This window comes from Corvus kubaryi, unplaced genomic scaffold (genome assembly GCF_017639235.1).
Source record: "Corvus kubaryi isolate FWS band 111438036 unplaced genomic scaffold, C.kubaryi_AGA036_p1.0 37284, whole genome shotgun sequence".
NCBI classification, from domain to species: domain Eukaryota; kingdom Metazoa; phylum Chordata; class Aves; order Passeriformes; family Corvidae; genus Corvus; species Corvus kubaryi.
Genome location: NW_024581088.1, coordinates 6,288,999 through 6,309,953, shown reverse-complemented (window position 1 = coordinate 6,309,953; position 20,955 = coordinate 6,288,999). Strand labels below are relative to the sequence as shown.

At 54.3% G+C, this 20,955-nt stretch overlaps 2 protein-coding genes across 3 annotated transcripts; both read right to left on the bottom strand.

The window, feature by feature from the left end:
• Positions 1 to 451: 451 nt before the first annotated feature.
• SERPINF2 (serpin family F member 2) lies at positions 452 to 7,979 on the bottom strand. Of its 2 annotated transcripts, none has more exons than XM_042026163.1 (9): positions 7,875 to 7,979; positions 6,783 to 6,840; positions 6,116 to 6,172; positions 4,777 to 5,194; positions 4,342 to 4,485; positions 3,975 to 4,178; positions 2,985 to 3,127; positions 2,197 to 2,401; positions 452 to 1,506 (listed from the first exon to the last, which is right to left on the bottom strand). In XM_042026163.1, exons 1-9 carry the CDS (start codon positions 7,886 to 7,888, stop codon positions 1,181 to 1,183), a joined length of 1,569 nt encoding a protein of 522 aa, XP_041882097.1. In that variant the 5' UTR covers positions 7,889 to 7,979; the 3' UTR covers positions 452 to 1,180. The 2 variants fall into 2 exon arrangements, with proteins under 2 accessions (XP_041882097.1, XP_041882098.1); XM_042026164.1 differs by lacking the exon at positions 7,875 to 7,979 and adding an exon at positions 7,277 to 7,387.
• Positions 7,980 to 8,959: 980 nt separating this feature from the next.
• Positions 8,960 to 20,955, bottom strand: WDR81 (WD repeat domain 81). Its single transcript, XM_042026123.1, has 11 exons — positions 20,891 to 20,955; positions 16,535 to 20,083; positions 16,209 to 16,316; positions 15,914 to 16,104; positions 13,935 to 14,125; positions 13,540 to 13,705; positions 13,234 to 13,399; positions 12,241 to 12,939; positions 11,940 to 12,085; positions 11,574 to 11,753; positions 8,960 to 10,670 (listed from the first exon to the last, which is right to left on the bottom strand). Exons 2-11 carry the CDS (start codon positions 20,073 to 20,075, stop codon positions 10,344 to 10,346), a joined length of 5,715 nt encoding a protein of 1,904 aa, XP_041882057.1. The 5' UTR covers positions 20,076 to 20,083; positions 20,891 to 20,955; the 3' UTR covers positions 8,960 to 10,343.

Sequence of the window (20,955 nt, the reverse complement as noted above, 5' to 3'; positions counted from 1 at the left end):
CCTCTGAGCAGATCCCAGCAACTGTCAGGTTTTACCCAAGGGAAGGATTAAGGGCTGGTACATCCTTGCTTGTCCCTGCATTGCTGCTCACAGGCAAAACACCTTCCTGACCCTGTGCCACTGAGCTCATGCCCTAATTCAGGGAGTTCTGCCATCTCACAAAGCCAGCTCTGATCCACAGAGCATCCATCCCCTGCACACTTGGCAGGGGAGATGCCCAAAACTTGTTGGACTCGGTCCTTGGAGAGTCTTTACAGATTTGCCATTTCACCTCACAGCCCCTGTTGTTCCTTGTGATGAGGTGTAGCAAAAAGCAGATCCTTTGCCAGGGACCCTCCTCTCTTTCTTTCTGTCATGCCCAGATTTTTTTCCTCCCAACCTTTGCAATTACTCAATTTCTGTGCCTTTTTCCTTTCTCTGTTGGGTCCTTCAATGCAACACCTTCAGCAAATACGTTCTGCATTATTCTTTATTATTCTGCCAACATAAAAATTACTAAAAAACACTTTATAAAATATGCCTTGAAAAAATCTAGCATTACCCAGCCTCTAGAGGAAGGCCTGGAGAGAAGGATCCAAAGGGAGGGGTTTCCTACTGCAGAGCCTCCTACATCAGATCCAAGCAGCCGAGGAGTGGGAAAAGGGAATCTTTGAGAAGAGCCCATGCCTGGAAGTGGCTGTGACTCATCCTAGAGAAGACAACTGGTTTCTAGTCCAGTTGCTCTAGAGGTCGTTGTCTAGGTGGGCACAGATGGTTTTCAGAGGAACACTGAGGGAGACATGTTCCCAGGAACTGCGGAAGGAAGAGCCACATTAATACATCCCTGGCTGTTGTCCAAGCTGCCAGATGCTAAAGATGATTCCAGGCTACAGGGGACTCTAATAAGATCTTAATAAAGACTCTAATAACAGTCTGGGGACAAGAAAGTCTCCCTTCCATGACTGAGAGCCCTGGAAGGGAAATCCAGGCACAACAAGCTTTTCAGGTTCAACAGAGGGGAGGCCCAGCCTGGAGAAGCTCGTCAGGGCTGGAATGGGCTATCCCAGGACTGGTCTCTAGGGATCTGTAAAGGAAAACAGCAAGGAATTGCCTCCTGTGGCCTCAGAGGGGCAGGAGGCCTCTCTCAGCTGGTCCAGAGGGTCAGGCAGTAGTCCCAGAACACTCAGGCTCTGCCCCTCTCTTATTTGGGCATGCGGTGCTCGTTGGCATCTGTGGATTCACTTGAGTCCTGTGGCTCTCGGACCTGGGGGGCAGCGTCAGGGCTGGGGTTCTGGACACTGCCTATAAAAAGTGGGACCCCTGTTTCATCCTCAAAGATGATGAAGACAAAGGGCCTGTCGAGGCTGAAGACAGAGACTGAGCGTGACAGCATGACACTGGTGGCAGCAGATGCTTCCACCCCATCTTCTTTAAGCTCCAGGGTGGCCTGGTGCTGGACACTGGACACAAAGAGAGGCTCCTCTGTGATCTTCTGGAGATTTGGGCTCGTGAACAGCTCCTGGAGGCCTGCAGAGAAATGAGACCAAGTTGGTTCTACAAGCTCTGAGTTTTCTCAAAGCTGTCTGAAGAAAGCAATTCCCTGACTTGTTGCTCCATGTGCTGTCCACCATGGAGGACTGGAGAGCTGACAGGCAAGAGAAACAAAAACTCCACCTCTTTAAGAATAGCAGTGTAAGAACTTGCAGTCATCCTTAAAAAGCAGCAGCAAGTCTGAAGACTCTTTCTAGCTAGGCTGGAAACACTTTTACAGAGATTATTTTTTCAAGCAATTCTTTACAAAACAAAGTGAACTCTTCAATTATTCTCATCTGGAAAGGCAGCACCTGGTGGTTTATTTCAGCTGCAGGTTTTGTGATCTGCATGTTCTCTGTCCTGGCCACTGTATTAAATGACAAATTCAGATACCAAGATTGATGCACAGGGGGAGGTTGGTCTTGGCTACAATAGGAAGAATGCGTAAAGACTGTGAGAAGCTGTGAACGCTGCCTGCTCTGTAGTATCATCCTGTTGGAGCAAAACATTTGGTGCCAGGCAAGCAAGGAGTAAGGAGGAGGAGAGGAAGAAGACATGGGAGAGTTTGGAGTTCTGGAGCAAGCTGTGAGGCACAGCTTTAGCAACAAGGGTGGCAGCTTTTGGTGTCAGCGAACAGATTGATCAGCTCCACTTGTTCTGTGCAAACCCTGCTAGAGGCCTTACCCATTTGGCTGAGAACCTGGTTGAGTTCCAGCTGGTAGTCCAACTTTATTTTGGGGATCTTCACTGTGGTGGGCACCTCTCTGGGGAAAAGCCTGCAGAGTTGTCTGTAAGGGAAGTTCTCCAGCACGTGAGAGGTGTTCCGGGTGTACCGGTTTGGTACGATGACCACAAAACTCACGTTACTCTTGAAGGGAAACTTGGCCACCTGGAAATAAAACCAACCGGAGAGGAATTTAGGGAAAAGGAAGGGAAGTCCAGAAAGTGACGCTTTTAATTTAGTCTTTTTCTAATTGGTCTACAGGGCCACTCTTGCTCTCTGATGAGAACAGCCTGGTGAGAAGGAGGGATCTGATTTCTCCAGGGGAGAATTTGTTGGAATAACAGCTTTAGATTTTAGTATTAGCCACTGGCTGGTAGAGATTGAGCACGTGGCAGAGTGAAAGCCCACATGCACAAGTTTGTCCCTCTCTGGGTTCTGAAGAACTCCAACAGCACATTGTCCAAGGGAATTCCTTTCCATATTTCCTCATTTATCTTTAACTCTGGGCTTTAAAATCCTATTAATTCCCAGTCAGTGGAAATATCTCTTTGTGGTTTTTCCTAGAGATTAGAAGTGAAGATCCAACATTCTTGCTGGAAGCAAGGACAAAGAATGATTATTAAATTTTTCTATGCTATGCCTGTTAAAAAAAAATTTGGTTTTTTGGAGAGAATGCTTGCAGTTAGTAAAATACCACAGCAAGAGGAAATTCCAATGAAAATTTGCAGTGCTCCTGAGAGATCCCTACCTGAATATCCTGGGACTCCAGTGTAAACCAGCTTAGGGGGTACTGGTGGGCTTTCATCATCTCAACTGGGACCACGAACTCATGGTCAAGGTGGAATACATCTGGCCCAGTGAAGCTTGCATTAAACTTATTCCTCCAAAACCCTGTAAAAATAAAAGTTTTGAAAGTAACAAAGTTATATTTGGGTAGAAAACCAGAAACTGCTGAGCTGACACTCCTCCTATCTTGAGCTCTCTCACAAGGCCAGTAGTGACCAGGGAAGTAAAAATACAGCAAAGAGAAGTCAGAACCAAAGCTGGAAGAGCCCTAACAGCAGGAAACTCTTATCAGCCAGAGAGAAACTATGGAATAACAAAAGGAACATGGATTAATCCTCACGCCTCAGTGTGGGAGACTACTGAAGGTTATGGAGATAAAAGAAACTATGTTTGTGCTTTGAAAAATGGGGAGTATTGCCTCTGTGCTGCCTAGGGGGAAACACTGCTCCAAGACCAAGGTAAAACATTTGTAGATTTGCACTGGAAGTGTTTGGTCTGTGCACAGCCCTCAGGGAGTTAAAAAAGGAAGATGTGGCTGACCACTGTGCTATAGTCAGACAGAAATCCACAGAAGCTGCCTCTGAGCTCTGTGGTGGGTGTGCAGTGAGCTGCTACAACCTGGTTCATCATTTAGGTTAGAAAAGACCTTTAAGATCACTGAGTAGATGAGCAGGGATGTGCCACTGCCTGGGATCCTGAATCGGGAGGCAAAGACCCCCAGGTCCCACCTGCTGCGTTCTGGCTCTGCTGTCAAGTAACATTTTTAGCACATGTGAAGCAGTTGGGAATCATTACTGTAAAGAAATCTAAGCAAGAGGAGCAGCAGATGCACAAGAACAAGCAGATTGCCTAGCAGGAAGCGAGGAGAGGAGATGCTGTTCAGCTACAGGGCTTGCAGAAAACTGGAGTTCTATTTCCTCTTGAAGAAATAAGGAAGGCCTGTGGAGCTCACCGTGGAAATAGACGGCGTTGAGCAAGAGCATCACTGTGTTTTCAGGGAGCTGCTGGAGGAAGGAGGGAATTTGCCCATGAGTTGCCTCCTTTACCCAATTGTTTATGGCTACAAGGTCGTCCTGACTGATCCCAGAAAGGGTCATGGGCTTTGCTCCATAGAATTTCTCTGAGTCCTCCAGGAACTTCTGTTTCACCTCAAACCCTGGCAAAGGGGAAGAATGATGGGAAAGGTTTGTTCAGCATGTCGTGACACTCCCCAAGAGGAGGAAATAGGGGAAATGGATGTCTCCAGTGTGCTTCCATCACTCTCTGTGACTGGGAGGTTTATCCTACACCAGTCCAGCCCCCCCTGTGCCACCTCTCACCTTTCTGCAGGTACAGCCGTGCCCTGAGGCTGAGGGTGGACTCTGTGAGCCTCCTGCGAAGGGTGCCCAGCATGTGGTGGAGGCAGGGCACTGACTCCAGGTGCATCACCTCCAGCAAATGCTTCTCTGTCTGATTTGCTGCTCCTAAAAATCAAATTCCTGTTAGGTCTTATGCTCATGGAGTGGAAAACGGGGACGTTACTCTGGCTGCCTCTTGTTAGAAACACGCTGTGCCTCACAAAAGAGGCTGGAGAAATCTGAGAGACGGAGCCTCAGAGGGCAGCTTCAATTGTAATCATGCCTAATTAAAGCTGCAGGAGCAAGGATAAGTGGAAGAGACTGTATTTCATTTGCATCTTGCTCACTGGTTGCTCGTGCCTCTGGGAGAAGATACGGGGAAGGGCAGGAAATGGTGGTTTTGCCACTAAGAATTACCCAGTGCCAGGTGAGACAAGGCCAGGGCGATGCTGAGGGGGGACAGGATCACGTTGGTTCTGTTGGACTCCAGCTGCACCTCTCTCAGGAGATCAATGCTGAATCTCATCAAGCCATCTGCCAGCCTCTGGCTCTTCTTCCAAGTCATCTCACAGCCTTTATCCCCAGCCTCTCCTTCCTCTTCAGAAGAGGCTTTTTCCTCAGGTGATTTCTTTCCATGACAACCCCCAGCCCCAGCTACGGCTTCGTCTTCTGAGTTCCAGTCATCCCTCGTGTCTGGCAGGGTGCTGGTGGATGCTGACATGGTTCCATCATTCTCCTGGAAGCTGTCATAAGTAAATTCTACCAGCTTTCCCTTTGGCAGGGTTGGGATGGCTCCCAGCGAATCCGACTGTACCATTCCAGCACTTTTCACATCCTGGGGAGAAACAAGGATAGCACTGGGAAAGCAGCAGCACAGTGACACCCTCATGGGCTTTTCCTGCACATCTAAACAGGCTGAGAAAACTGGAGAGAGCTAGACTCCTCTACTCTGGTGGTGGTTTTGCTTCAGTTTGCCTTTAACCCTGAGGATAATGACTTGAGGGAATGGCTTTGGGAAAGAGGAGGTCTTACAGCCTGTGAAAATGGACCCAGTGAGGGTCTGGCAGTGGTTCCTCCTCAGGAAAGCTCTCAGGAAAGCTTGAGAGCAAGACTCATGCTCAGCACATGTCCTGTCCCTTCAGCATTTACAGATCCATCATCCTCAGCCTTGATTTCACCTCCTCCCCTCACACATTTTAGCAGTGCCCACCTGCCTCACACTGCCCAGCCCCTTCTGCTGCTGTCACAGCCCTGATCCAGTCTGGCTCAATTCCTCCTCCAGGCATCTGTGTTTTCTTGACCTGTCTGTTCTATTCCATTTGTCTTCTCTCCAGATTTCCTTGTTTTCCACTCTTCTAAGCTTTAGCCTTTAGCACTGCCACTACTCTCCTCACATTTGCGTGGTCTGAAACATCCCAGGCTCAATGGATTGGATCAGCTACTGATCCTTCTCCCTGTCATCCTCACAGCTGGTGGTTTTCCTCACCTTTCTTTATCAATCAGAAATTAAATCATCCACCTGCCAGCCCCTGTACACACACCAGTACTGGTGTTAAACTCCATACTCTGCCCAGTTATTTAGGGTGGAGCTTCCAACCTGAACAAGCACAGCACTGGCAGCAGTGGGGAGTAAAGCCTGCAGTAAGATGGACTTTCTCATGGCACTGGCACTGCCTGGGCTCATTCTATATCAGGAAAAACTGCAAATCCCACAGCATAACTTCATCTCCCTTGTGTGGAACCAGTCAGTGCTTACCCTCAGCTTCCCATCTTTGTCCAGGAAGAGACGCTGCTGGTCAATGGCATGTGCCAGCTGTAGGGGAAAAAAATCAATAAACAAAGTCGGGTCCCTCTGAATTTCCAGAGTCTGTCTTCCCTGCTCCCACTGCAATCCTGGCTGTTGCAGTCCCCACAAGGCGACAGCACAGGCAGGATTTTGGGGTGCAGACCGAGGGGCAGTGGGGTCAGACATGCGGAGGTGGAAGTGAGGAGGAGCTGGGAGACACTGCAAACACTGGATTTGTTTAGAAAGGGGTCAGGCCAGTCTGGCACAGAACAATGGATCCTTTTGAGAGTGAGCAGTGGGGTTTTGCAATCTCAGTTCTGACAGGGATCCAGATTTAAAAAGGGGGCGGGGAAAAACCTGCTTTTCAAAAACCTCCTCTTAACTCCTGAAGGTCACGGTCACTAAATACAGTTGAGGTCAAGTTCCAAAAGAAAAGCTTCTACATAAATATGAATAATAAGAATATCCACAACTATTTCAGCTGGGTAGAAGATTAGAAACCTTGCTGGTGAACCCCCCCCCCAGCAGTGTCCTCCACCTATCTGCCTTCCAGGCCTTTTCTGGGTGGTGTTTGCCCCATGGTCTGGCTCAGGGAGCCACCATACTTCCCTTGCTCTTTGCTGCAGGAGCAACTTACCCGTGGGAGGCTGTGCAGAGCAGCCAGGCAGAGCAGCCCCCAGAGGAACCCCATATTCCTGGAAGAGAAGGACCAGCTGAGAGAGGAGTTATTTCCAGCTGTGAGCTCAGCCTATTCAAGTCTACAGGGAGAAAATTATCAACCTGGCCAAACAGGTTGGCACAGGAGCTCATGGAAAGCAAGAGGGAGATGAACAATGCTGCAAAGAAACAACACAGGGCTCCTGGGTCTGGTGCCAAGGCAGGGAAATCAGAGAGGAGCAGGGACCCGCAGTGGAGCTGCAGCCACAGCCAGGCTCCGCTTGGATCCTGCCTGTCTGACCCTGCTGCCCTGCTTTCTCTGGATTGCAAATGGTATTTCCCATATCAGTGCTGCACACACTGTGCCTCTGGAAGGAGACAAGAGCCTTTCTGCTCCTTTCCCATGGAAACCACTGAGATACAGGCGCAGCATCCTCAGGGGTGCGCCGGGCTCTTGGGAGAAGGGCTACTGACCTGCAGGTGCTCAGCAAGTGCTGTCTGGTAGGAATTTGCAGGTAGGAAGTGCAATAGCACAGCAGTTTCCCAGCAATATGTCCTGGAAGGGGGAGTCCTCCCCTTCCCAGCACTCATCTTCCCCCCTTGCTGGCAAACCCCGCCTCTCCCACCTGCGTGCTCCAGTTCCAGTGTGGGACAGTGGGGCTTCAGGGTCATGGACAAAACCCCACCCATTCCCTGGCCAACGCTTCACCCAGCCACTTTTCCCTTTCAGACAGAAATTAAATACCTTCTCCTTCTCATAAAACCTCCATGCCAAAGCCCAGCCCCCTGAATGGCTTCCACACTTAATTCCTGGGGCTGCTTCTGCTCTCCAAGCAGTCCTTACTTCACCCAGAACTGCTGGGCTGAGATCCCACTGGCAGAAGCCTAACTTGAGGCCATCTCATTCCTCCCCTTTCCCTCACCCCAAATCCTGCAGCCACATACAACCCTAAATACCCCTTTCCTCCCTGGTGGTGCCCATCCTTTAACCCTCTGCCAAATTCACCCCTCTCTCCCCGAGGGGCATTGGAGGAGCCCTCATTTATATCAAATCCTTTCATTTGCCCCTTACCTGAGGTTGTTCATGTCCACGTTGGAGCTGGCACCTGCTTTAGCCTGTCCAGCAGCTCTGCATGGGGCACACACAGCTCTTGCCCAGCCCCCCTCCCGGCAGCGACCTTCAGCACCACCCCCTGTTTGAGAATTTGGCAGGCAAATATTGACCTACAGCATCCGGCTAAACATTTGTTTGGGGGAGAAGAGTGAATTCGTGGTGCATTTGGAGATGGGGATGTACTTTTGGGCTGCTGTACCCTCAAGACAACGTTAACACTGAGTTTACCAGGTGCAAAACTCCCACCAGCAGGAGTAACTTGCAAGTGGCTCCATTTTGCACACACTCCCCATGCTGGGAATATTCTCTTTTATTCATAACCTTCAGTGAAAATGCAGGGCTCGGTGTTTATTGCCACAGGGCTTTCTGGTTTGGGAATTTTCTTTGCTGAACCCCCCAGCTCTTCCCTCCCTGCATCCCAGGGAGATGTGAGACACTGGTTTAACAGAGGGCAGGTGCCCAGGGCCCCATGGCTGCACACAGCAGGGTCTGATGGCCAGGCTGGGCTGAGCCAAGAGCAGCTGGTCCCTCCCCTGGGGCACAACACGCTCCAGAGCTCTCCCAGGGTAGCTAGTCCCAGTGTCCAGGGCATGCACACACCGCTGGGGCACGGAGCAAAAGTCTCAGGGATGGGCAGAAGTCCAGCAGTCCTGCCCTGTGTGGATTTGTGCCATAAGCAGAAGTGCTGCTGATCCTTCCTGCCTCTGTCCATGTCCTCAGTGGGAGAGGAGTCACTGAGGAGCAGCAGGGAGCACCAAAAGGATCTTCCAGTCATCCATTCCTTGCAGGAACTTCTTGGTTCACAAGCTCACCCCAGACAATGGGTGACAGGTCTGAGCTCTGCAACCACATTTGGGATGTGCTGCTGCAACACAGGGAGCTAATTGCCCTTGGAAAGCAAATCCTGTGCAGCAGAATCCTATCCGACATCCAGGGCTCCCCCAGAACACAAGAGGAGCCTCAAGGAGGAGGTGTCCCTCTGGCTGAGCACACCCAGCCCCACCAGCACAGAGTTTCCACACACACACACACACACCCAGCTCTGCAGCTCTCTCAAAGAGTTTATTAGAAGTAAATATTTACATCTATTGCAAATGGTTAATAGGCAACACGGGACTGAGAGCTCCCCTTGGGTAGGGAAGGGCAGCACTGGCCAACCACTCACCTCCCCAGCTGCAGGTGGCAGCTGGATGGAAGCCCTCTCCCCTCCCAGGACAACCCACAGCAGGCTCCTCCTCTGCCCAGGGTAAGAGCTTCCCGCTCCTGGTACTGGCTCTGGCTAGGCTGAAGGATGGAAAAGGGCTGCAATAGAAGTGAGGAAACTGCTTCTACTGGTGGGGCAAAGAGCACTCTCTGTGGCTTTGGGGTGGGAACAGACAGTGCTGTCCCAAAGGGAAGGTCAAAGAGAGACCATGATGGATTCATGCCTCCTGCCTCACACCCTGCAAGGGCAGGAGGGGACAAAACTGAGCACCTTTTTGCTGTCCTGTCTTCCCCAGGAGCCTGACCAGCTCAGAAGAAGAGGATTAGATGGATTTACTGAGGATCACTGCCAGTGCATAGCACAAATGGCATTCCTCACCCCTTACCTCATCGTGGGATGCTGGGGCAGGAACCAACAACAGCCCTACCCCACTGCTCCAGAAGCCAAAATCCTCATGGAAGCATCTAGTTCTGGCCTCCCCAGAGAGTCACATTCCCACCCCAATCTGCCCCTCTGCAGCAGCCCATTCCTACAGGAACTGGCAGAGCAGATGGGGTTTGTGCCTTGGCTGGCTTCCATTCCAGTCCTTGCCCTGGAGCCAGCACGGCAGCAGAAGGGCTCTGGTGAACCTCTCCTCCTCCTCCTCCCATGCAGGCTCGAACTCAGCTGGCAGAACCTGAAGTTCACAGAGCACCACCTCCTCTGGGCTTTGAGCACCGACCATGGGAGGAGGAGATGCAGCTCCAAAGGCAGCAGTTCCCAGGCCCAGCTTCTGCCACCCCAGTGAGGCTGATCAGTGGTTCAGGAGAGGAAGGGAAGGGGAAGTGCAGGTGGCAGTAGCTAAACTGTTGTGTTTTGCCAAGGGGCACCTCCTACCCCTGAACTGAAGGGGGGAGGGTACCTGTGGTCCCTGTTTCTGTGGAGGGCAGCTCACAGGCCCCTGGGGATCAGGCACACGTGGTAAGGAAAGCTCCAGGCCTCTCTGCAGGGGTGACAGTGACCTACAACGCCCAATATCTCTCCCAGCAGCAGCGGAGGTTTCTCAGTTATGGCTTCTTTTCTTTTTCAAGATACAGAAAGAGGTTAGAGACGTAACAAGTACACCTCCCCCTGCATCCTCTGCTCAGAAACATCTGACTCTACCTCCTCCAAAAGCCACACTGCTGGCTTCTAGCTCCAGCACAGCACTGTGGGACAGCCACAGGCTGCCAGGCCAGGGGTCACTACGCCAGGAGCCGGATGATGCCGTTGTCCGAGCCCAGCAGGAGATGGCACTTTGTGGGCAGCACTGCCAGGCTGGTCAATGTACCCCGAAAGTTCTCTGAGCTCAGCTTGGTCGTGCTGGTGGGCAGGGCTGAGGACTCCAGCATGGAGTAGACCCCGATCTTGTTGGCCACAGTGCCGGTGACCACCTCGTTACCGTAGAGGTCGAACGCGTGGATGGGCTCGGAGGCAGATTTGTAGTGGTGCAAAGGTTTCTGCTCCAGCTCCTTCCAGACAGTCAGGGAATGATCTGAAGAGGAGCTGATCAGCACGTTGCCCTCTGCAGCCTAGCAGGAGAGGAAAGGCCAGTGAACCAGTAAAAACCTGTAAAATTCCTGTAAAAACTCACAATCTGGTGCTGCACGTGAGAGCAGCAGGTGGCTGCAATGATCTAATGGTCACAATGCAATCCCTTAGGACTGTCCAAGCCATTTCCAAGCAGATGGTGGTACTGAGCAGCTTAGCAAGGCCTTGGGTGGACACTGCAAGCTAAAGGACGCTCTGGGAGCTGGCAATCTCCTCCAGGAGATGGGCTGTGCCTCTTTTCAACAACACCCTGATACACAACAACGCTCATTCATCATCTGATACTACTGCAGTGGGTAAAGGGATTATCATGCAGTCTCCCTCTCCACTAAATCACCTGCCAAACTATTTTCCTTCTCAGGAGAAGGAATTGAGAGGCTCTCTCACAGTTGAAAATATTGCTGAGGGTAGAAACCTGGAGCTGCTTATTAGCAGAGCTAGTGAGAGGGTAAACAACCCACACTGCTGAACTTTGTTTAACCCACATTTGGGTCGAGGACACTGGAGACCCAGCACTGCTCCCTGGGGTGGGTAAATATGGACAAGAGTTACTCATTAGAGCAACACTCTCCCAGGGAAGCTGAGAGCCCCGTGGAGAAAGCAACACATTTGCTCCTTCACAGGAGCTGTGGCTCCTCCCTGCCCCTGCTGCAGACCTGCCTGGCAGGGATTGAAACCCAGGAGGGCTGAACTCTGGCAGCACGAGTTGGACCAAGAACAGCTGGCAGCAGCACTAACCATGGGGTAGGAGAGCTTGGGCAGCCTCTTAGGGACACAGGAAGGGATGAAGCAAGAATGGAGCACACAAGCCCTGTGGGAAGGATGCTCCACGTGGCCTCAGAGCATCGATGAGGCCCCACCTGGATCCCAGCTGAGCCCCTCACCTTGATCTGCAGGATGTCTCCCTCATGGGCAGGCCAACCCCGCATGATGAGCCCCGTCCTGGTGTCCAGCAGCACGATGAAGCCGGAGGAGAAGCCGGCCATGACGCTGCGGCCGCTCGGACTCACGGCCAGGCAGCGGATGAGCCCCGCGCTCGCCCCACTGGCCAGGCGGAACTCGTGCTGCAAGAGAGACAGTCCAGCTGGGGGATGAAGGTCAGGGGATCAGGCATTTAAGGGACAAGCTGGTTTCTGTGGAGCCATCACAGCTGGCTCCTGGACACCAGGATTTGGGCTTTGGGCCAGCTGGGATCCCATCATTAAGCACAGGGCAGGAGGAAGGGGACTCACAGAGCACCACACCCCTACCTGTAGCCCCGGCTTCCTGTGGTCGATGAACCTCAGCACGGAGTCTGCACTGGCCACAGAGATGCTGTGATAGGGAGGTGGCATGGTGGTCACAGCTGTGATGGGGACTTTGCTGTCTAACTCATCAAAAGTCCGCAGAAGTTTGCCTGTGAAAGAACAACAGACATCATGGCAGGACAAGGCACACAGCAGATCTCCAGTTCTGTGCTGGTTTTTAACAAGAGCCATCCAAACTCAGCACAGTCCCTGCCTGTAAGGGCTGGACCAGTTCCCTCCAGTTCCTCACCCTTTCCCTTCTTACCCGTGAACTGGTCCCAGATGTGCACGGTGCCATCACAGCTCACCACGTGCTGCGGTGCCTCCAGCTGGCTCACGTAGAACACAGATTTCTTGTGCTCAGCGTAGGTGAAGCGCGGGGGCACCTCACTGGTGCCATCCCCGTAGTTGTACAGGGGCCAAAGCCTCACAGTCTTGTCCTTGCTGCCACTCAGGAAGAAATCCTCGCTGCTCAGCGGTGCCACGCACTTGATGGCCCCGGAATGCCCTGAGAAACTCTGCAGCTTGATCTGGTGGAAGTGGAAGCGGGGGTCGTGCTGGCTCACCCCGATCTCGTACTGCCAGTAGGCCAGCCAGTTCCCACACAGCATGTGGGTGCTGCGGGGGAGGTCGTGCTTCAGGGCGTTCTCCTCGCTGGATGAGCTGGGAACGAATCCATCAGTGCCAGCACTGAGGCGGAGCAAGCCAAGACCCTCCCGCTGCGTGTCCACGGGGACCTGGATGCGGTTCCCCACCAGCACGCTCCCAAAAGTGCCAGAGTGAGTGTCCTCCTGGGGGCTGGAAAAGGGCTCAGCCCCTCGAGTGTCTTGGTCTGAGCCCACCACACTCGGTGTTTGTTCCAGGCCAACAACCTGCAGGTTGCTGGGGTTCACGTTCTCCAGGTGGAGGCTGGCCAGCTTCTCAACCAGCGAGTGGTTGGGCACAACCGTCCGGATAACGTCACCTGAGGAGAGAGAGACAACGTGGCTGCAAGGGGAGCAACGTCCCCATCATCATCATCATCACCCCCCTCTGTACACCCCTGAAGAGGGTCAGCACAAGGCTGTGGACACAGCATCCCACATCTGCTCCCAGCTGAAGCTGAAGTGGCCTCCCAGCCCAGGAATCAGCCCAAGCCATGCTGTAGAAGCTGTGAGTTTCCCCCAGAAGCCCTGTGAGCTGTGATTTCTCTGGAGTTCAGGCCCAGCATGCATGCCCAGAGCACGGAGCTCCCTCACAGCTGGTGGCCAAGGCGTACCGAGCAAGCAGGAGAAGGGGATGTAGGTGATGTAGGCCATCTCGGGGTTGAACACCTTCTGTAACTCCACCAGCACGGATGGATCCAGGGCCAGCAGCTTCCCATCCGAAAGGGGCACCTCCATCACTGGCACTTCACAGCTGCCCAGCGACTCTGCTGTCAACCCCTGGACAAGAGAAACAAGATCACATAAACCCCAAGATGAGATGCTCTTACCACACAATTCATTACACAAACACAGCCAGGTATGCCCACCACATTCCCACATCTGGGGGAGTGCAGGAGGGCCCCTCCCACATCACTGACCTGGTCCTGCAGCTCCTGCAGCAGCGAGAATGCCCTGAAGAAGTTTCTCACTGTGTCACTCAAGTGCTGCTGCACCATCTCCTGCCCAATCCGCAGGCAGATCAAGGCAATGAGGCTGATTGTCTTCACACACAGGGCAACACGGGCCTGGGCTCCGCTGGGGAAACTGAAGAGGACATCCATCAGCAGCCTGCCCTCCACGTATCCCTTTTTCCCATCCTCTGCCTCATGCTTCCTGCCTTTTCTGTGTTATCAGGATGTTTTCAGCAGTGTGCCAGTGCAAGGAGACACACATCAGGGCAGAAACACCCCTCCCCCCCCAAACCTGGGAGCATTAGGGCCCCCACAGAACCCTTCCCAAATCCCTGATTTTGTGCTGATCCTGCAGCACTTACCCGACAGCTGGCGAAGTGAGGAAGCCCAGCACTGGGAGCAGCACCTCCTGACTGATCTTGGGGAGGATGTCCATCAGTGTGGTGTCAGAGAGACACACCACGATCTTCTGTGTCAGTGTCACAGCGGCCAGGAGCCCGGCCTCCTTCCGGCTGTTCAGCCGGACACCGCCGGAGCCACCGCCGGGTGCAACCTGTGAAAGAGACTCCTTCAGGGCCAGGGCCACCACCTCCCCAGCAGGACACAGCAAAGGTGACCCCAAGGTCGCCTGAGCTCAGCCTCAAACCCAGCACAGCACTGCTGGTCCTGGAAGAGGAATCCGAGCATCAAATCTCAACAGCAAAACGTGTCTGGCACTCAAGGGATGAGCCCAAAAACTGACAGACACTTGTCAGCACAAGAGATGAGCCTGGGGAAAATGGGGAATGACACCCCCAAGCTCACAGGTTTCCTCTGCAGAGCATCTCCCTGCACAACATTCCCACAGGTGGGAACCTCAGAAGGGAGAGCGACAACCCCACACTGGTCCAAACCATCCTGGACACCCCAGAGCATCATTTGCCAGCACAGAAAGAGGGGAAAGCTCTTACATACACACAATTTAAAAGCAAGAATCGTTGTCTTCATCCCACAGTGTGCAGAGGAACAGTCCTTGCATGAAATATCCAAGCACAAATTATGGGCAAAGCCGCTGCTGACTTCTAGAAATCCAGCTGCTAGTAATTTCATGAGGCAGAACTGCACATCCTTTTTCTGCTGACAATGTACTGCTGCTGTTATGGCAGTGCCAAAGAGTTAATAACATCAGCAGCAACACTAAAATATTTCTTTCTAGATTGTCCTGTTTCCTAACTCCTAGACAAATCAAACACTCAAGAAAGAGAGCCAGTAACAAAACCCACAGACAATTCCCAGTTTCCTGCTATGTTTCTTGTACACCTGCCATCTTCCAGCTCATCACAGAGGCTCTTCCTCTCACAAAATAGCCACCCTGCCAAATCCTGCAAGAAGGATTGACTTTATCCTATTTGTGACCCGCAAGTTCCATCGCTCCAATATCAGGTTGCCAAATGCTGTTTCACAGGGGTATTAATCCCCTCTGTGCCCCCAAGCAATGATCTTAGGAAAGCAAAGCAGAACAGCTGGAGCTATGATTGCAACTGGGTGGAGAATGATTTTGCTGAAAAATGGGATTTTTTCCCCTGAAAAACCTCCCCTTCAACACTGGAAAAACTGACAATGCCTTTTTGTTTTCTTTAAATGAACAGCTGTGGCCTCTTTCCCTCTATGTTTAAATTATCAGAAAGCTACTGAAGTTTTCCATTTAAACAAGAATCCATAACCGAAGTGTTTACAACCACTAAAGAGGGAGCAATATGAAAAATAAGCCTGTTTAAAACATTCAAAACCTTTTTCTTTTTAATGAAAAATTAAGTTTTTCAACCAGCTGCATTACACATTTCCTCCTTGCTGTTCAGCTACGAATTTCAAGCTGTAAAGTTAGTGAGCCTTGCCAGTGCTTTTTAGATAGCTGAAAACCCGTTAGCCTCCCCCCAGTTCACCCCTATCTACCCACACAGACCTCTGTGAACACTCACTCCAGCCCAAGCTGCTCCTCCTGCCTGTTATCACAATCCCACCCTTGTGCCAGCTCTGTTTGGGCACAGTCACCCAGAAAAGTAGAAGAAAAGCTTTTTCTCTGGTTTCACAAGGTCTGACAGGGAAAGAGGGGTATGAACGCAGCTGTGTGCTTTGCTGGGAGCAGTCTGGAGCTTGTGGCAGGAGGTAAAAGTGCCTCTCCTGTCCTTCTCAGCCAACACAGCCAGAGCTGCTCAGCCCACACTGGCCCAGACAGAGCCCAGCCAAGCTCAGTTTTTATGCAGGAGGCTCCTGGTGAGGCTGGACTATTTTTTTTACACCCTCCCTTCACACCTGGACACAGCTCTTGCCCCAACACAGAGGAGAAAAAGGCAATACTGACCAGGTAGCTGATGTAGGGCAGGTACTGGTAGGTGAGGACAGGCTCTCCATACAAATATGCCACGTGCACAAGGCAGGCCAGCACTGGCTTGGACACCTGATCTCCCAGCACAGGCCGTTTCTGGTAGATATTCCCTGTGCTCAGGGGACTGTTCTCGTCGCTGCTCGGTACAAACTGCTGCCTGGTCGGGCCTGCCCAGAGAACACATCATGAGCTGAAGCAGCAGCCACACCCAAGCCACCAGCAGACAGACTGGGGGCACAGCCCACCCTGGGACCCAGGGAAGAGGCATTACCGACGTAGCAGGACGTGAGCAGCCGGAGCAGGTTCCTGGCGATGAAGCGGGACGTGACGGTCGGGCCCAGCTTGGCCGAGAGCCACCTCACCATCTTACAGGCTGTGTCTGCAAAACAACAGCAGTCACAAGGACAGCGCCCAGCATGGCACAGATTAGCTACCAGCCTCTGCTGCCCCAGCCCTGACTCTCAGATCCACATGCAGACCTGGCCTCTTACCCTGGTTTCATCCCTGTCCCCAAGCTGGGGTCACAAACACCCCCAAATCTAGACCCGCTTCTCCCCCAGGCTCTCCCCAACAACCTGGATGCTGGCAGGGTCTTACCCAGCAGTATGGTCTGCTCTTTGTCATCAGAGTGGTCTGGCAGCTCCTCTCCCTCCCCATCCTCTGGCTCGCTGCTGTCATCAGCCAGGGTGACATCCACGGAGGCTCCAGCAGCATCCACGACCACCGTCAGCTCTGCATCGACCGCCGCGTCCTCGTGCTCCTCTTCCTCATGCTCCTCTTCCTCCTCCTCCGACTCCTCGCTCTGCTTCAGGTCCTGGCTGCTGTCCATTGACTTCAAGCTGCTCTTGTCCTTCTGGGAGTCCCCATCAGCAGGTCTGTCCTCGCCCAGGGACACCTCGCTGGCGCTGCTCTTGTCACTCAGCCGGCCAAGGCTGAGCGATTCCTGCTCCTGGGGCTGCAGGGATTCCCCGACGTAGAGGCCACTCTGGAAGTCCTCGCCCTCGGGCAGGTAGGCCTGGTCGTGGAAGCTGACCCCAGAGGTGTAGTCCAGGAGGTCGAGTGCAGCAGAGCTGTGCTCCACGTCCATCTTGATCTCCTCCCCAAACACACACGACACCGGGCTCTCCCCTCCGCTCTCATCGTCCTCAGCGGTGCCAAGGAAGGATTTGCTCTCCTCCCGCGAGCTCTCGATGCCCACGAGGATCTGCAGGATGTGGGGCAGCAGGTTCAGGAGGAAGGACTGCAGCCCCAGGCGCACGATCAGCTGGGCCACAAAGCAGTCTGTGTACAGGTAGAACCTGCCGTGGCGGGAGCAGGGCGTCTCGTAGGCTCCGATCAGGGGCTTGAGCAGGTATTTATTGGCGTTCTTGGGCCCGAGGGATTTAGCTATGGGTTCAAAGAGGTACCACGCTGCGTAGACAGCGGTGTTTTCCTCGGACATCAGAGATAATATGAAAGGCAGAAGAATCTCCAAGCCCTCAGGAGTGATTTCAGAAAGGATCCCCTCCAGCTGCTGCCACAGCTGGAAAACAAGCTCCCGGCCTTGCCCTTCGTCCTCGATCTTCTTTGCCTGATAGGTGAAAATGAACTTGTGCAGAGCTGGGAAATACGTGGGGAAGGGGACGATGGAACTGAAGGGGCTGAGGAGCTGCGTGGGACAGGGTGGGGGGAGGCCCTGGGAGATGGGTTTGTATTCAAACAACTGCACCGTGCTCTTGCCCAGCTTGCTCTTCAGAAGCTTCTCCACGGGCACGCTGAGCTGCAGCAGGACATGCAGCACGTGCTGCAGCGGGGCCGGGATCTCCTTGGGGTGGTAACGGCAGAGATTCCGCACCATCAGGAACCGCTCCAACAGGGATGCGTCGGGCTTCAAAGGACGCAGCCTCGGTGCAAATATAATCTCAGCTACCAGAACACCCAGAGCTTGCATGTCCCTCTGGAAGAGGTCTGAGAGACCCAAGGGTGGCTCTTCCCACGGCTGCTCCATCAGCTGCATCTTGCTGCTTAAGCCTTTAACCAAGAAATTGTCCAGTTTCTCCAGTTCCTCTAGGGCCTGGAGCGGATTGAAGCCCTCAGGAAGTGTGATCTGCATGTCAAGCTGATCCACAGCACCTGTCTTGCTCCGACGGAGCGGTCGGACCCCTGAGGATTTGCTGTCGGTGGCATAAGCAGGGAGGGTGGAGGGCTGTGCTGGAGGCACAGTGGCACAGGGCTGGTCAGCGGCTCTACCAGGAGCAGAAATGGAATCCAGGGCTTCTGTGCCTTGCTCCAGATCATCCTCACCAGCGATGGGTTTCTCCCCAGACCAGGTGGTTTCACTGGGAGTAGCCTCCAGGACCAGCCCGTTGATCGTATCCGTCACCTGGCCTTGGATGTCCTCCAAAACCACAGTCTCCCGGATGTTCTGGAGCAGAGGCCGGACAATGGCTGGAGCTTCAGCAGGAGTGTAGGCAGGTCCCACCATGCGCCTGGGATGGGGCTGGTCAAAGAGCTGCACGACCCCGTAGGTCGTCAGGTGCGTGTGGTTGTCAACCAAGTGGAGGCAGACGTTCTTCTCCTTGACTGCATCCTTCCCCAGCAGCTTGTAGCCAAACGTGAGGTCAATCCAGTGGTGCAGGTCCTGGGAGACCTCCCAGCTCTCCAGCAGCATGCGGTGAACCTCGATGAACTCCTCGTAGGAGCTGCACCACGACGGCACATCCAGGTCGGGCATGTCCGGGTGGATGGATCGGAAGATGGTGGGGTCTGTGTAAAACTCCGGGATGCACTCGTCCGGCGTCCAACTCTGCATGCGCTCCATGCTGGCTGGATACTCGTTGGGCTCCCACTGGGACCTCACGTGGCAGCACAGCACCGCCTTGGGTGTCCTGCGGGCCGTGTACACGTAGTAGGTGATATCCGAAAGGACGTCGGAGATGTGATGGGGGACGTGGAGCTGCTCCCCACTCGACCCCCCTGCAACAAATGCCTGCTTGGTCATCTCATAGGTGAAGTCCAGCTGCTTGTCCCCCTTGTTGAGGCGGAACTTGGATTTCCTCAGGTCTCTGAACTTGCCGTTTTTGGTAGTGAAGTCCACCACCCACGGAAGAACCGGGTGGTAATTGGGGTCTCCCATTCTCCTCCCAGCCAAGCTGTTCAGACGCATAAGGTAATCGAAGTTGCTGACCTGCCCGTGCACCCACTGCAACACCAGGTCTCGGAGGTCCTTCTGGCAGGCACTGCATGTCACCTCCTGCCTTTGCACGCAGCTTTGCTCGCTCACTTGTTCCAGACCACCCTCCAGACTCTCTTCCTCCTCCCCGGGTCCCTCGTACCCCCTGAAGTTCACACGCAGACGGCTGCACAGCTTCTCATCCACAGCCACATCCCGAAGGGAAAAATCTCCACAAGCCAGACCCGCCTGGTGACAAGCCCTCATGGCCTGCAGCACGTGGAAGAGGAGGAAGAGGATTTTGGCATGGCTGTTGGTCAGCTTGGCCGGGCTGAAAGTCACGACGTCGTGCAGGCAGTACTGCACATAGGGGTAGATGATGTACAGCACGTCGGCCGACTCCAGCAGCGCCTCAGCCTGCAGCATATTGGGGCACAAGGGCGCACCTTTGGCCACGCTCTCCTTGGCAGGGGACATGCCAGGCACGTTCCTGCCCACCTGGAGGACCGGGCAGCCGTAGGCTCTGTGCAGGGCAGCCCGCAGCGCGTCCAGCGCCGGCACCGTGGGCGGCGCGCCCGGGCGCCGGTAGGGCCGCGCGTACAGCCCGTGAGCCCGGCCCCACAGGTTGTGGTAGTTCTGGCTGGCCACGCTCTGCATGAAGCCGTGCAGGGTGTCCACGTTGCTGCCACAGCGCTGGTCAGGGGGCTGTGCCCGCAGCGGGTACCCCAGCCGGGCCTTCCGCAGCCCGTGGATCTCCACCCGCGTCCAGCCCGCCGGGAGTTTCTGCACCGAGTGCTGCAGGAACGTCCTGACCTCCACCTCGCTCAGCCCCTCGGGCCGTGGGCAGGCTACCGGCAGCACCCGGCGCTCCTTGAGGCTCTGCAGCCATTTTGCCGGGACAAAGGCGGTGACATGGGTCCTCTCGGGGGTCAGCTGCCGGCGGTCAATGTTCAGGTCCTTCTCCACGCTCTGCAGGAAGCCTTCCATGCTGGACTCTGCTGGGAGAAAGGTGGTCCAGACAGGCTGTGAGCAAGCAGAGAGGGGAAGAAATACCCTGCCCTCCCCAGTCTCACTTCCCCATTGGCACCCAAGTGAAAAAAAAAGCTGTTTTGAGGATCTTGGTCACTCTGTCAGTGTGTGGGGGGTGAGAAGGGACCAGCCCTGGCTGTGAGGGACAAGGTGGGAGCTCTGCAGCCAGGCAGGGGGACGTGGTGGGGCTTCCACAGCCCCAGGCTCAGGGAGAGCGACATGATGGGGGCTTGCACATCCAAGTGTTGGGGGAAGGGACATGATGGGACCTCTGCAGGCCTAGCGCTGGTGTGGGGACACACAATGGCACATCTACAGCGAAGGAGTGGAACGTGATGGCACCTCTTCAGCCCCAGACTAGAGGGACACAACGGGACATTCACAGCCCTAAGAACTGAAAAGGAATATGATGGGAGGTGGAGGGGCACATCTGCAGCCCCGGGGCTGCCGGTGGGGACACAATGGCACCTCTGCAGCTGGAGAGGGTACACGATGGAATCTCTGCAGCATAACCCCCACGCTGGGGACACAATGGGACCTCTGCAGTCCCAGGGTCAGGGAGAGGGGCCACGGGTGCGACGCAGAGGATGCTCACAGCAAGGAGCACCTCCCAGGAACAGAGCCACGGCCACGGCCGGCCAGACGGCCCCGGCCCCTGAGGGCCCTCACTACCGGCGGGGGGATGACAGAACCGGGCTGCGCCCCGCGGGCCGGTCCGGGGAGCCCTCACCCCCCCCGAGGGGTCCCTCACCGCCCCGGCGGCCCCGCGTTACCTGGCAGCGGCGGCTCAGCCGCGGCGGGCAGCGGCGGGGGCGGCCCCGGCCATGTTGGTCAGGTT

Coding starts and splice junctions, on each gene's coding strand:
- SERPINF2 (XM_042026163.1), bottom strand. Junction 4,486..4,776: donor CTTGTCTCACCTGGCACTGG/GTAATTCTTAGT, acceptor TTTGATTTTTAG/GAGCAGCAAATCAGACAGAG. Junction 1,507..2,196: donor CCAGGTTCTCAGCCAAATGG/GTAAGGCCTCTA, acceptor ATTTCTCTGCAG/GCCTCCAGGAGCTGTTCACG.
- WDR81 (XM_042026123.1), bottom strand. CDS start 20,075: ATGGAAGGCTTCCTGCAGAGCGTGGAGAAGGACCTGAACATTGACCGC. Junction 16,317..16,534: donor AGAGCAGACCATACTGCTGG/GTAAGACCCTGC, acceptor GTTGTTTTGCAG/ACACAGCCTGTAAGATGGTG. Junction 12,940..13,233: donor CCCCTTCTCCTGCTTGCTCG/GTACGCCTTGGC, acceptor CTCTCTCCTCAG/GTGACGTTATCCGGACGGTT.